The sequence below is a fragment of the Poecilia latipinna genome, unplaced genomic scaffold (assembly GCF_001443285.1).
Source record: "Poecilia latipinna isolate Pla-1442-1.1 unplaced genomic scaffold, P_latipinna-1.0 Scaffold405, whole genome shotgun sequence".
In the NCBI taxonomy this organism is placed as follows: domain Eukaryota; kingdom Metazoa; phylum Chordata; class Actinopteri; order Cyprinodontiformes; family Poeciliidae; genus Poecilia; species Poecilia latipinna.
The window spans coordinates 429,740-444,746 of NW_015113021.1; the positions used below are offsets into that span (position 1 = coordinate 429,740).

The following is a 15,007-nucleotide window of genomic DNA, read 5'->3' on the forward strand; positions in this document are numbered from 1 at the left end:
AGAAGAGCTAAGTGCTGCTGCCAACCTCTCTGTTGAAAGGGCATAATGCCCGCTCTAAATATAGCAGCCAGATTGGGGAGACAGGGAGCAAGAAAAGGACAGAGTGAGTCATGTATAGACATAGAGAGGATGTCTTCTCTCTACGATCTACTCAGTTCAGCTCTTTGCACTTTAATCCTTCTAATATTTGACTAAATATTCCCAAAAACCAGAAGGACGCTGTGTCTGTCTTTGACTCCTTGCGTATTTTACACACATCCTCTTTTTCTCTTGGCTTCTCTTCCATTCCTCCCTCTACAATCCTCACTTTGTGGCTTTGTCTGCTTGTATCAGGACTTCCTGTATTTTTCCACCTTGCTGTTCCCTCTCTGTTTTTTCTAATAACTACAACCATGGTTTCCTCCCTGCTTATGTAGCAGCAGCTGTGTTGAAGCAGGTACTGGTCGCTATCAGGTCTGTGTATTGTCAGATGGTATCAGCTCCTCTGTGTGAGTCTGTGTGACAAAAAGGCAGATAACACAGACCAGGGGTAGAAAGAAGGGAGATTTAGTTCAACGTTAGAAAGGCAGGGAACATTCAAGCGTGTTCGCAGGACAGTGAGTGTTTTTTTAGGCGAATACAAAGAGGCTTTTTTTTTTCATTTTACACAAAAAATGGTGTTATCTTTAACAGAAACATGGCCCAGACCATGCCTGTCTCACTCCACTGAAGGACATCGGTCTTGATAAAAGATCTGTGCCTCTTTTGTCACTACATGGGAAAGTGTCCGCAAAGAGAACAGGCAGAAGATAAAGTATGAAGATGACAGAGATGATATGGAAATTCCTCTGAGTTACTGCAAAATAACTTGATGTTCGTCTTCATCGCTACAGCAGGGAAATGGGAACTGAACTTTTTCTTTAGTAAATACATTTTTAATTATGTTTTTTGACATGGAATTCAAATTTGGTTCTGTAACAGCACAAGTAATCCACACATTAAAAGAAATCAAATCCATAAAAGACTTTGAGTAATAAAGTGGATTCACTTTTTCAGCCTCCTGCATTAAGAAACTATTCCCAGGTGTTGCTCAGGGATTTTATCCCATTTTAACACAAGTTTGGGAACAAATTCATAGCCAATACTACTGCTATTATTTCCAACAGTAAGATTACAAAGATCTTGAGAGAGCTTTCTGCTTTGCATCATCATGTGTGATAAAATGGCAATGAGAATTTTTTTTTATAGGACATCAATTAAGACTAAACAATCTTATGGTATTTTGCACCTATGCAGAGAAGGATTGCTTTTCAAACATCTTCAGTGCCATTTTGTACCTCCGTTCAACACATATTTCTGTCACTCTACCTTATTACACAAAACACAATTTGCAGATTTAATTGTATTATTTCTTTGTTGGTCTGGATTATCGACCTCTGAAGTGACTTTCGTGTTGTTACGGCCCAAGGCCTTTTCCTTTGGGTCTCTAACATCCATGTTTTGGACTCCTTAATTGGTGCTGATTGGAAGTGGAGGCAGCTGGCCAGTGTCTCCAGATGACGTCAGATCCACCTTAAGATGCACCACTTTCTCTGACTAAGCAGCTCATTCTTCCTGTCTCCCTGCCACTCTCTCCCCTTTCTCCCCCAACCAGTTATGATTTTTGTTAAATAAATTCCCTTTTAAGTTATCTCTTGCGTTGCTTCCCTTTCATTTGTTATGGTTTAAGAGCCAGACCATAACAGTGTTAACAGGCCTATTAGAAATACGCTAAGAGAGAAAAACATTGACACGCCCAATAATTACTTTACACATCCATATCATGCTGCGCATATACCACTAAAAATGTCAAAAGTGAAGCAGTTAATTTCTGTTGAAGTATCAAAGTCAAGTATCTTCATCTGCTGGACATCATGAATATATTTAACCTTTGAAACAATGCAACATTGCATAAATATTAGTATTAATTTATCTTTAACTTATTAACAGATCAACATATTTTTGTACAATATTTTTGATTAAGATCCAGGGACAAAGAAAAGAAAATCCCTATTTCTTTTATGACTTGACAAGGGTAAATGTCAAATAACAAGTTTGATAGACTATGCAGATGCCCTGACACATTGAGGTGAGATACAAAAACTGACATGTTGGTTGAACTGGATGAGGGGGTCGGGTCATGCTCAGACAGGATGGTCGAGAGCTACGCATGGTTTTGTGGTTGGGGGTCCAGCAGCGAAACGTTCGAGGACATAGCTGTGGTTTAGGCAGGCTTGATCCTGTCAGGAAGAGGATGCAGGTACCAGCAGGAGTGATTGGACATCAGAGAGCTTTGCTGGATCTTATCTTTATTTTTCCATACCTTATATCTGCAGGTCGACTCACCTGAGGCGGCAGCCAATCAGGTGTTTTTGTGTCTCCAGGCGTTCTTGTTTGCTGTAGCGCAAAAGTTGAATTATTACTTAATTACAAAATGTCAGCAGTTGCAAAAATATGCACATCTTTTGAACTTTTTCACATTTTGTGATGTTAAGACCACAAACTTCATTATATTTTCTTTAGATTTTATGTGGTAAACCAGGATTAAGTGGGATTTACTGTAAAGTAATAAGAAAAAGACAAATGTTTTTTTGTTGTTGTTGTTTTTTTTATTACAAAAACTTTTTACAAATAAAAATTGGTAGTCAGCACAGAGAAACTGGGGCAGTATGTAATGGGACAACAACCCTACCATGGAATGGCTTAAGTTAAAGCATATTTACAGAGTGTGTCAGAATGACCCAGTCTAAGCCCAGACCTAAAACCAATAGAGAATCTGTTTGAAAACTTTCAAGCTGATTGTGATAATACAGCAATTTTTTTTCTTTCCTAAAGAATATCTGTTGATTTTCTTGGAAAATTATGTAGTTAAGAAGAATTAAATGTATTCATGATTATTTGTAACACCATCCTTGTTATTTATTTTTAAGAATAACAAGAGTTAGTTACAGTATCTGTGTTGCCTTTGGTACTTTGCTGTTGGAATGTCAGAAAAAAATTGTTGCCCCCTGGTGGTCAAATGATGAATACGCAGTAATATTACTCCTCAACTCATCAGTGTTTTTGTATTTTTCATTGACTATATTCGTTATTTAAAATTAACTAGGCTAAAATAAGTTAAATTTAGCTGTTATTTTCTTGTCTTGTGTTGATTATAGTTTAATTTTAACTACCTCTATGGAGGAGAAATGTTGCCCTCTGGTGACGAAAGCGGCACAACTCAGGGGACTTTCAGTCTCAGTAAAGGAGACGTGGCAGTGACGTCAATTCCGGAAATGACCCGGATCGGAACTTTAACTGTAGGGTTGGTTACTTCTCATCAGAAACATCGAGAAGCCACATTAAAATGGTGTGATACCGACTCAAGTAAGTTGAAACAAAGACAAATTTTGATGTTTCAAGCCAGAAAAGACTTCATCTTGTCAGTTTAGACATTATTAAGTGGCGGTAAATATGAAGGAATCTCTCGAAAAACCTGTTAGCATCGCTTAGCTAACGTTAGGCCGTGATCAGCTGTACGTCGTGATGGGCGGCCTGTTCTTAGACTTCAGATTAATCATCCTTACCTAATGATATGTATATTTAGCTCTCAATAGGTCTCTGTGTTAGTTTCGACCGATATCTCTTATTTATCATTTAGTTTTTTCTAGTCGACTTCAACATATCTGTAGTTGTTGAAGTCGACGGTGCCGGTTGAGTGTTGTTTTGTATTTCTTATCTGGTGTTTTGTGTATTTCTCATCGTCCCTTCAGAGAGGTTTCCATATGTTTTTTTTTGTTTGTTTGTTTTTTCTCAGACATGCGTGTGCGTATGTTAATGAAGAACACCCCGCCTTGGATGTAGGTTTCTCGGTACATCTGGTGGTCTTCTTGCTCATTATTCACCAGACCCGCTTGAGGAGGAGGATCCGGTCTTTCTAGTGATCCACAGCGGGTTTCTAACCCTCTAATCGGCGGCACGATGACGTGCCGCGACCGAACCTTGGAGTTTCAGTCGGCCTGTAAATCTCTCCAGGGCAGACAGGTATGTTGGTGGAAAACACCCTCATCATAGCACAACAATAACAACAGCAAAATTGTCCCAAACTTCAATACATACACAAACACATAGCCCACATTAGGTCATTTATTTTTATAATCAACTATAACCAACTGTACAAGAAACTTCTGCTTAGCTTTAAGTTTTTCGTATTTATTTTTGTGGTTTGGTTCCACTTTTGGTTTCTTCAGATTTAGACAGAGCGCCAACTCCAGTTTAAAAGGCTGATCTTGATTCGCCTCATTTCAACAGGTTGTTTATATTTTTACCAATAACTTTAATTGACAAAATACAACATACTTTTCACATTTCCAGGTTATTTCTTTATTTTCTGTTCAAACATTTTCTATTCAAATAATTACAAAAACATTGTGTAAATGTATTTAGTAGAAGTCTTATTTTGAGGCTATTAATGAATGATTAGAAGTGCCTGAAAAGGGGCCTTTTGGTGATATTTGTCTTATCTAGGTGTCACAAAAAGCTTTTTTTAGAGTCATTTTAGACATTATGCTTCAATACACAACTCTGAGAATGTTTTGTACTTAGTATCTTCATTATTTTTGTACAGTTTTAAAAGTAGAAACATATTGTTGCACCCCCTTTTAAATGAAGTGAATTTAAATATTCTGAGGTTCCCACAAACATGCTGCTGCTTCTGAAACTGATCAAACTGAATGTTGGGGAAATTAAAACCAAACCTTTAAAGCAAAACAACGATTGCAGTTTAGTGTTAAGAAAAATATTTTTGTTATTCTTAACTAAGAAGTAAAAGGTCTGAAAAAGCTCAGCTTAAATCAGTCACTGATGCAACCAGCAGCTGTTATTATGCAGGAAAACCACAGCCTTCAAGAAAAACGAACTTCTTTTTACAAACTCCAACTCTCTTCAAGGAACCTTGTTTGCTGCTTTGGTTTTCTGCAATTCAGTTTTTAACTGGTTGCTAATGTTGCAAAGTTTTAATATTCCTTCACATGTCGATGTTTGTAATCCAGAGACGACGTTCACCGCTTTTTCTAATCAGGAGGCCTTTCAGATGAATGGTGTTGCCACAATGTCAGGGGTTTATTCATGAATTTAAATTAAAACCATTACAAAAGAAGATATACAATATTTTTACTTTTATTTTTTTCTTGAAAACACAATTGACAATGCACTGATTGCTTTTTACAAAACCTGTCTGTTAGAATAAAGAGTAAAAGGTAATGGGGGGAGGGGGGGGGAGATTTTTTTTTTTTTACCAGGGAAACTGAAAGATGATGAACTCCCATTTCTTCCCTTTTGGTGATAAAGTGGAGTCACATAGAGGAACACATTGTATGTTCTTCTTCATGTTGGTCTGATCAGTTTGTTCTTGTGTTCCTCCTGTAGCAGAATGGAGTGCAGCCCAGTAAACCAGCTCACAACGCCCTCAGGCAACACAGCGACTTCACACTTATGGCCAAGTAAGAGCCTCTTTCTCTGCCTCTGTGTGTGTTTTTACAGCTCAGATATTTGCTCACTCTACGTGTTTTTAAGTGTCAAAGTACACTCACCCATATGTTTTACTTTAAGTCAATGGAAAAAATTGATTCAAAATGAAATAAAAAAAATTCAGAATACATGAAAGAAATGCTCTTTAACAGTGCGGTTGGCTAATAAAGCTGCTTTTCTGTTTGATCTTGTAGGAGAATTGGGAAAGACTTGAGCAATACGTTTGCCAAATTGGAAAAACTCACTATTTGTAAGTATTTATGTTTTACATTGGTTCTGCAGTAATAAAAGCTTTGTGCAGCTTTGATCAAAACGCTGATTCTGTTTGCTGATGGTGTGACGTTTCAGTGGCCAAAAGAAAATCTCTATTTGACGACAAGGCGGTGGAGATAGAGGAACTCACCTACATCATTAAGCAAGTGAGTTGATTTAGCGGTGAGCTCAGTGTGAGTTTACACTCGGTGAAATGTTTTCACACCGACTCATCCTTCTGCTGCGTTTGTGTCTGCAGGATATCAACAGTCTGAACAAACAGATCGCACAGCTGCAGGACCTGGTGAGGTCCCGCAGCGCTCCGGGTGGCCGGCACATCCAGACCCACTCAAACACCATTGTGGTGTCGTTACAGGTAGCCCACAGTGTCAGGTTTCCCGTTCAGACTCCACAGGCAGATGGATTCTAAATGATGATAAACCCACTTTAACTTTGGCCACGATTAACAACCTGTGCAAAGTAAAAACTAAAATGTATCAGTTTTTTGTTGTATTTCTTTTAACCAAAAGAGTAGAAAAGAAGCAAATGTGTTTGTATTTCTGTTTGCATACAAGTAGAAGACATTTGGTGTGGTCTGAAAATATTAAATAATTCATTTTTGTCTTGTTTACAGTCCAAACTGGCATCCATGTCTAATGACTTTAAATCAGTCCTAGAAGTTCGAACTGAGGTGAGAGATTTTTTTTTCTTCCTACAATATGGCACTTCAAAAACACTTCTTTCATGTTTAGGTTGTGGTAAGATCTTGCTTTCCTTTTTAACGTTTATCGCTTAAATTTTCCACAGAACCTGAAGCAGCAGCGCAGCAGGAGAGAGCAGTTCTCCCAGCCTCCTGCGGCGTCTTCTCCTATGATGGCCAATAACTTCAGTAAGTCTGAACGATTCCTGGCTTCATGCATGATCAAGTAAAGATGTACAGCTCCATTGTGGCGTGTTTACGCTGCACTGATAAAGCCAAACGTTGTGCCAAAGCTGCTTTTCTGGCTGAACAGCCCATGTGGTCTGAGGAGATAAGCTGCTGCAGTTAATTCAAATCAAAAGCTAGAATGTTATCTGGACAGCCCAGAGGACATTTAGAGGAGGCTCTAAAGTTTCTTCTTTAGAAATGAAAGCTCACATTTATGGTCATCTCTGTGTGGAAGAAACACACCCCTAATGTTCATTACCGTTTATTCCGAAATGGTCGCCTACATTAACCATCTTACAGTTTAACTAGAAGGCATGTCTGCCTCCTTCTCTCTTAATCATAGATAATTTTTATTTAGATATTTATATTAATTTACTAATATTATTTATTCGATAGGAGCAGATGCAAAAAACGTAAATTAAAACAATCTACTACCTGCATCATCATGTATATAATCATAGCTAATTAGCAACACTGACCCCTAGTAGGACTTTTCTTTGTAAGAGCAGGCCTAGATGGGTAAATCATTTCTGTGTATAAATGAACTTTGCCTATAAAACGTTTACCACTACCCTTTAAATTCTGCTTTTGTAATGAAACATCAAAAAGCAGTTCGAAACTTAAGTGTTTTAGTATGATTGTTTATTGTGTTTCATATTACTGTGTTTTATATAATCTGAAGAGACGCACCAATTAGGCAGAAATCCATTTTCACCAGGTGATTAGATCATTGATCAGTCGATCGAGAGCAGATAATGATTGTCACTTTTTGCATTTATTGGATAAATTAACTGCATTAAAACTAAGAAGTTGAAAACATTGTCAGCCTTTAAACACAAACAACACAGTTTACTTTGACAGCACCGTTCTGAGCTTAATGAAAACAAAAGTGTCAATAAAAATTTATATCGTGTCAGGCCTCACAGAAACCTGGAAACCCGAATCACACAGAAAGACTGATTGGTGCTTCTCTACAGATGTGTTGAGTCGACCTTTTGACTGTTCTGATTGTAGTAGTGGTGCAGATCCATTTCAGTTCATTAGAAAATCACCTAAAAATGAAGTTTGTTTTAGTAAGTCAGTTAAGCTGAAAGTCAGATTACCACACAGTGATGCATTTTGAGTGTTTGTCTGTTCTTGTTAAAGATGGCTTGTGGTTTACAAAAAATAAAAATCCAAAGAGTTTAATAAAATCACCTAAAAAAATATTTTTTTTAATCCAGAAATGTCAGCCTGCTGAGAAGTTTGCCCAGTACATGCAGTCAGTACTTTGTTCACATGAATAAATTTACCCCAATAACTGTATTTTGATCATGTGCTGTGGATTTTCATGAATTATTTACATTACGAACAGATTCTATGAGCCAGTTGCTTTTGCACATCAACACTGAGCATGGTCTTCAGGTTTACTAGCACAGCCTAGGTTGTGGTGCCAGTACAGCTGTTGCGGTAGTGAACTGCTCAAAGTCTTTGTGAATGATTCTTACTGTATTTGGTCCTCTGTAATGCAAAGATTAAAAAATATTTTAGGGAGCCGCAAAAAAGGGGCCCAGGAGCCGCATGCAGCTCGTGAGCCGCGCAATGACTACCAGGGCTATACAACCTCAAATTTAAAAGGTACTCCCCCCCTGGAAGCTTGCCTCACACAGCGGGTATTGGCAGCAACTGTATGTGCCCGCTGTTCTTTCAGCTTTTCCGCTGTAACATTCAGGGTTCTTGTCAAATCCCGTTTATCGTGCGTGTGTTTTTCCTTTCAGAAAGCTCGGTCCTGATGCAGGACGAGTCCCGGAGCATGGGGGACGTGGCCATCGACATGGACTCCCAGAGCAACCCTCTGCAGCTCCAGCTCATTGATGAACAGGTACACGGCTGCTGCTAGTCACACGTATTGATTGACGAAATAGAAACATCAATTAAGAACAGACATTTAAACATCATCCTAGTTCGACAGTTCTTTAAAATTACAGATTATTTGGGGAAGCCCAGATGGAGTCAGAGACTTTTTCTTGAGATCAAAACTGGACATCCCTAATTTGTTGCTATTTTACTGCAGACATATTGCACATATTGTCTTTTTTTTTTTTTTTTTTTTTTTTTAAATTCGTGATGATGTTTCCAGGACTCGTACATCCAGAGCCGTGCAGACACAATGCAGAACATCGAGAGCACCATCGTGGAGCTGGGCTCCATATTCCAGCAGCTGGCTCACATGGTGAAGGAGCAAGAAGAGACCATCCAGAGGTGAGAGATCCATGAGGACAGATCATATTATTCTCATATCTCTAATGCTATTAAAGGGAACAACAACTAGAGAGTAAAACCTCTCAAATGTGTCTTCTAGAAATATTCTGCCATGTTTGAAACCCAGTGACAAGAGGAATATGTGTGGCTAAATATTTGTACTATGAGCGTTGTACATGCACTGAATCTGTCAGATATTTAGTGGTTAATGTTTTAAAGATGGCTGATCTGACAGAAACACAGATATTACTGCCCCCTCTAACTCGTTGTCTCCCTGCAGGATTGACGCCAACGTGGAGGACACACAGCTGAACGTCGAGGCCGCTCACACAGAAATCCTGAAATACTTCCAGTCAGTCTCCTCCAACCGCTGGCTGATGATCAAGATCTTTCTTGTCCTCATAGTTTTCTTCATCATCTTCGTTGTCTTCTTCGCATAAAGAAAAGGGTTGGGCGTCTGAAAGAAAGGAAAAGCGTATCAACTGAAGCTAATGTCGGACCGGGAGACGTCCACACCACACACTGAGAAGACGGACTTCTTTAGAACGGTTTCATGCCAGCTTGGGGTGAATTCAAACAAACATGGACTCAGCTGGTTATTTCCAAGCTATGGACTTGTGGTTCAACACTTTGAAAGATGAAGTGATTGAGCTCTATCCTAACAAAACAAATAAATGGTGTAAAATCTCCAGTTTGTAGAGAGGAAAGGCTGCTCTGCGTTGTACTTTGACCAATTCTTTGTAAACATTTAATCAAAATGGCTGTAATTTAATAGTTTGATTCTGCAAACTGTCTTATAAATTTTTTTGTTTCTTCTTCTTCTTCACCCCCTTTATTATCTATTTTTTAACTTTCATTTCAACAGCAAACAATGGAACCGGAATCTATCCTCATTAGTTTTCTTCGTGTTACTGGGAGAGATAATACCTTGTCTAATCATTATTTCTAAATTCACCATTCATTTATGCTGTGAACCGTTTTATCCAGTTATATTTTGTTCTGCTTTATTTGCCAAATGGAACGCTCTTTAACCCGTCACATGACGCTGAAGAAGTCAGGTACAGTCAGCTGAACTCAAGTCTGAAGAATAATTTGATGTAGAAACATATTAAAAGAATTGTCACTGGAAATGTCCGGGAGTCATCAAGCGTTTCAAGCATTAAAGGGATTAAAGGGACTCATTCATGTTGCGCCCCACAGAAGATCAGAGCTAATGAAGGGGTTTCTCTGCTAATGAAGTGACTCAAGCTGCCAGATTCCCTGGAAGTATCTGGTTGGTTGTCTGCCCTCTTTACCTAATGTACAGGATGTTATTTAAAAGATTGTCTCCTTTTGAGAAGACATGGTTCCTATTCTACCAGTTTCTTTTAGCCAAATGCCTTGACTTTATTGTACAATGTGCAAATAGTTCTAATGATGTATTGATGAGCGAGTGCACAATAATAAAACGAAATCGGATCCTGATGCTGATGCTTGGAGTTTGTTTTTGTTTTGTTTTGTTTTTTTGTGGTGAGTTAATCAGGCGAATCAGATTTTTAGTTTCTATTTGCCAAAATGTCATGGTTTTTGGTTTTAGTCTTTTATCTCTAGTTTATGTGCAGTTTTGGAAAAGTGATTGCATAAACTGAATAGTTTTCAAATTGCATGCTAAGATGCACAATGTGCAGAACCAACCAACTGTCTGCAAAATGTGTGGCTTCAAACCTCCAAGCTTTGTGTGCTCTTCCAGAGAACTTTATGGACTGGTTTCTGATTGCCACTGCATCCAACCCTAACATCACCAGAATTATACTTTTAGACTCAATTTTGTGAAGTGTAAAGTTTATAAAGACAGAATTATGCGTTTGGTTTGCTCCAATGGCCTCTTGAACTATTTAATGTCACTTTAGTAGGATGTTTGTTTGACTTTTGGGAATAGTGAAACTAATATTTTTTATATATATTTTTCTTTTAGTTATTTGAAAAACAGACATGGCTTTTTCAGAAATGCTGTTTTGTAAAAAGTCACATTTATAATACATATATATATATATATATATATATATATATATATATATATATATGTATTTGTTAGTACACATGATTTAATCCCCTCCATTTACATAGTCTGAGTGTAAACTAAAATATTTACATTATCATTCACTATAATCCTGATGTAAGAATTATGTCTTATTTATACATCCATATTTTTTTTCTTTAACGTCTTATTTTTAGTTTCTAGATCTCTGAGCCCAAAAATCTCATTGCACCAAAGATGTTTAATTGTTCATTTTTAGTCTGCAGACTGAAACTGCCTCAAGATTTAGTCCTAAATGTTAAGAACCGTATTTAAATCAAAAACAGGGACAATGTAGAGAAAAGAGCATTTTAATCACACTGTTTACATGAGAACATTTCATATTTCTCCAGTCCAAATACATGCGTGCACATTCAGAATAAAAAATAAATTAAAACATCAGACATAATTCAGGTTGAGTTGCAGTGGCTTTATTGACAGGAGAGCTTTCGCAAAGTGACAGAATCTGCTGAGTCAGCAGAAAAGCAGCCTGAGCTGTGTGTGCTCACCCCCACCCTCCCGTTGCATGACATTACTTTAAAGGGACAGTTCATTAGATGTCTCTTACACCACATCTAAGGAGTGCTTGAGTTTTTGAATTTGTCAGCAGATGTTGTTGTTGTTTCAGCTGGTTGCAAAATTAAGAGTTTGGTTTGGATCGTGATGCCTGCTGGAGATGATGTGCTGATCTGTCACAATGTCGTCATTGGTCAGTGAGCAAAATTGTGGCATTGTAGTTACTTTAAGTTACGTTTGGAATGGTCAATAAACCATTTTTTGAAGAATAAATAATTCCTGCTCACTCTGTCTCAAAGATCTGCTGCGTGGTCAAAGACAGGTTGGAACTCAACCATCAGTACAGAGTAAAGCCTTCAATCAGAACAATAATGCTTCTGAGTTTCTAAAGTTTACTGGAATGAAACAGTTATAAAATTGTCAAATGCTTCATCATTGCGTCATCATTGTCGTCGCCTCTTTTGAGAAAAGTGAGTCTTGTTGTCTTCGTCTTATAATTTACTCTCACTTTTCCTTCCTCACTCCTCGAAGTGACTTCTTCCCTTACCACCACAGGTCTTCCTCCCCTGGTCTCACCCCTGAGCGCTCTGCTCCAGTGGGGTGATCTCTGGCATGCTCTTGCTCCTCCCCTTCCTCGCTCTGGCCCTTATGGCCTCTTCCTCGCCCTCTCCATCGTCCTCATCGTCGGACCAATCCATTTGCTGCTGCAGGTTCCCCCTGGAGCCCCTCAAGCCGCTCCCCTTGAACATCTGCCCGGTGCGAAACTTTGTGCGGAATGTAACGAAGGAGAGGCTCTTGCTGCGCTGCTGCTTCTCGTAAAACGCGTTCGGCGGCTGGACATCGTCGTTGCCGCTGACCTCGTCCACGCAGTCGCGTAGTACTGTGCGAAACAGCCGGGGAACCTCATGGACCTCAGGCTCCATCTGGGACACCAGCCTCCTAAACCTGCAATGAGGAGAGGACGTGATCTGATTAGGGATACCGCTTAGTAATCGATTATTGTGACGATTAATCAATTAATTTGATTTTAAAAATTGGGCATATTCTGCAGATTTTTTGTTTAATCTTTTAAGCTTATTTTGTACAATATTAAAAATACACAAACAGACAGTTCCTTTTTTAAATAAGAAAATAAACATTTTTGCCTCAAATTGCAATAACAACATTCTTTATACGCTTGATCAATTGTAGCAAATGCAAAATATTTTTTGTACTTTTTAGGCTAAATTACTGCTCTGACTGTGTTGTTCTATCATCAGATTACCCTTTCAGATTCACTATACCCCAATGGGCAATTCATTGATTATTAAATTAGTTGAATATTTTCAATAATTGATTTATCATGATTAATCATTTCAAACATGTAGGTTGATGCAGTCATCAGGGTGGAAGTGACATCTTTTATCTTGAGGTTTTTTGCAGTCTCAGTTTTTCTTTTAGGGTTGTCCATGATGTAGCATCCTGCTAAATGAGAGCTTTCTCCACAGCACGATATTGCCATCAGCATGTTTCACATGTTAGGCCAGGGTGTTAGTTTCTTCAAGCATTACGTTTTTCGTCCAAAGAAGAATTTTATCAGAGCACATTTGCTGGTTACACTACATGGTAACAGGACTTTGTCAGGAATGTCTTGCCATTCTTTCATAAAAGATAGATTTGTGTAAAGTATCAGTTGTTGAAATCTCAACAAAATTTTCCTATCTGAACTATATCTGCAGCTCCTTCAGAGTTAGAACTGGCCTCTTGGTTGCTCCAGTCCATGTCCTTATCACTCCTTTTGATTGCTTAGAAAGAAAAAGAAAAACTTCAGAAAAAGCAGACAAGTTAGGGATGAAGTTGTCAAAAAGTTTTAAGCAAACAGATCTGAAAATGGAAAAGACATACAAACTGCATTTAAAAACTGGCTCATGTTGCACTTTTTAAGTAGATCTGGCTGCTAAATTCAAACAAATAAAAAATAAAAGAATACATAGAAATCCGAAGGAGTAAGTTTCATCTCATTGTATTTCACCGGTAGTGAGGATCTGAGAGCATCAGCATGTTGTTGCTCAGAGTTTTAAAGGGATTACCAGACTGCAACTCTGCAACTCTCTTGTCCTTCAAAATCTCTTCATATTTTATATTATAATGTTTCTATTTCACAATGATTTTAGAGACCATCAATCGTGAAAAACACCATTCAGTGAGTCTGAATTGTTGGTGAAAAGCACTTAACTTGAAAATTAAATAGGGTAAAAGTACTAAGTGGTAAATAATAAAATGAACAATAAAGTGCAAATTGAGAAGTGGCATGTTCATTAAGTTTATCTTTGCTTTGTGGGGAGAAAAACTACAATTCCTCTTGTGGTTCCCCAGTCAACTTTACACCTTTTTAAATTTAATTCTCTGCTTGTTTTCCTGCCCGATAGACTCTTTCACCTGCTTCAGTGTTTCTCACCTAACAATGACAGGGCCGCACTGTGCAGGGGGGATCTTGGCACAGAGGTCCTGCAGCTCCAGCAGGTCGTTGGGGGTGAGCTGGTAGGGCTGAGGGGTCGGGGTGTGTGCCAGCCAGCTGTAGTCCGCCGTGGAGGAGGAGCTGCGGCGCCGGCGCCGGCCCTCGGTGGCCCTCTCCAAACGGATGCGCTCGGTCCGCTTTACCATGGCGCCCAGCTCCAGCATCAGAGTGTTGGTCACCAGCTCCTCTGTGCTGCGCTGACCCGGCACTTTGGGCTCAAGGGAGAAGACAGCCGACCAAGGAAACATCTGGAAAAGAGAAATCACATCTCACAATGTGACAAAATAAACAACCTTTACGTGGAAAAAGTGGATTAAAACCACAGCAAACATCTAAATAATAACACATGAGTATTCTCCTCCTTTTTATTCGTTCACATACCTTTATGACAGTGAATGTGCAAAGCGGTGGTGTGTTTCTCTCTGGCAGAAATCCCTCAGTTGTCTGTCTGGTCAAGACTCTGTTAGCAGCCAGAGGAAGAGCAGACCTCCATGGGCAGAGTGGATGAATGAGACTCCAGCCGGTGGCGCACAGCTGCCTGACTGCCTGGCTACCTGTGGAGGTCCCCGGCAGACAGCACAGGTAATACTTTGAGGAGTTGCGTGGAGCGACTGTGTGAGTTTGGGATTGAGAATGAATGTCGTCCCGTATTAATAAAGATAGAGTGACGAGATGAGCTTATTGGGACATGAGTGCACGCCTGCAGGGAGAGCCGGGTGCATCAGTGTGACTGATGGAAATCATTTTACATAACCGCACAGACAGGGGTGACATCAAGCTGATCTGTTTTCATTTAGCTGCATTTCCTTATTCTCTTTTCAACATCAATTAATTTCGTCTTTTTAATCGTCAAATGCAGCTTTATTTGCCTTTAAAGAGGAAACTGTTCACAATTTCTGTGAAGTTTAATCTTGGATAAACATTGAAGAAAATGTTCAGGTTTCAAACTTTTATTTCTTCCGCAAAACATTAAAAACTGAATATCTGATAT

General features: G+C 38.9%; 2 protein-coding genes across 6 annotated transcripts; one reads left to right on the forward strand and one right to left on the reverse strand.

Annotated features, from left to right (window-relative positions):
* The first annotated feature begins 3,266 nt into the window (after positions 1–3,266).
* Positions 3,267–10,411, forward strand: stx5a (syntaxin 5A). Of its 5 annotated transcripts, none has more exons than XM_015037446.1 (12): positions 3,267–3,384; positions 3,815–4,041; positions 5,428–5,498; positions 5,721–5,776; positions 5,875–5,945; positions 6,038–6,154; positions 6,413–6,469; positions 6,586–6,667; positions 8,237–8,323; positions 8,464–8,567; positions 8,826–8,947; positions 9,228–10,411. In XM_015037446.1, the coding sequence occupies exons 2-12, from the start codon at positions 3,979–3,981 to the stop codon at positions 9,385–9,387; spliced, it is 990 nt and encodes a 329-aa protein (XP_014892932.1). In that variant the 5' UTR covers positions 3,267–3,384; positions 3,815–3,978; the 3' UTR covers positions 9,388–10,411. The 5 variants fall into 5 exon arrangements, with proteins under 5 accessions (XP_014892932.1, XP_014892930.1, XP_014892931.1 ...); XM_015037444.1 differs by having other exon boundaries at positions 3,268–3,384; positions 5,425–5,498; XM_015037445.1 differs by having other exon boundaries at positions 3,268–3,384; positions 3,862–4,041; positions 5,425–5,498.
* An 887-nt stretch (positions 10,412–11,298) lies between these two features.
* On the reverse strand, positions 11,299–14,656 carry LOC106950527 (protein RD3). Its single transcript, XM_015037450.1, has 3 exons — positions 14,398–14,656; positions 13,957–14,264; positions 11,299–12,464 (listed from the first exon to the last, which is right to left on the reverse strand). Exons 2-3 carry the CDS (start codon positions 14,262–14,264, stop codon positions 12,092–12,094), a joined length of 681 nt encoding a protein of 226 aa, XP_014892936.1. The 5' UTR covers positions 14,398–14,656; the 3' UTR covers positions 11,299–12,091.
* Positions 14,657–15,007: the final 351 nt, after the last annotated feature.

Bases quoted from the DNA above. Each gene is read 5' to 3' on its own strand.
- stx5a (XM_015037444.1), top strand. From the start codon at position 3,979: ATGACGTGCCGCGACCGAACCTTGGAGTTTCAGTCGGCCTGTAAATCT. The intron at 5,499-5,720 runs GTAAGAGCCTCT...TTGATCTTGTAG, and splicing joins GACTTCACACTTATGGCCAA to GAGAATTGGGAAAGACTTGA. The intron at 5,946-6,037 runs GTGAGTTGATTT...TTGTGTCTGCAG, and splicing joins TCACCTACATCATTAAGCAA to GATATCAACAGTCTGAACAA.
- LOC106950527 (XM_015037450.1), bottom strand. From the start codon at position 14,264: ATGTTTCCTTGGTCGGCTGTCTTCTCCCTTGAGCCCAAAGTGCCGGGT. The intron at 12,465-13,956 runs GTGAGAAACACT...TCCTCATTGCAG, and splicing joins TGCGGCCCTGTCATTGTTAG to GTTTAGGAGGCTGGTGTCCC.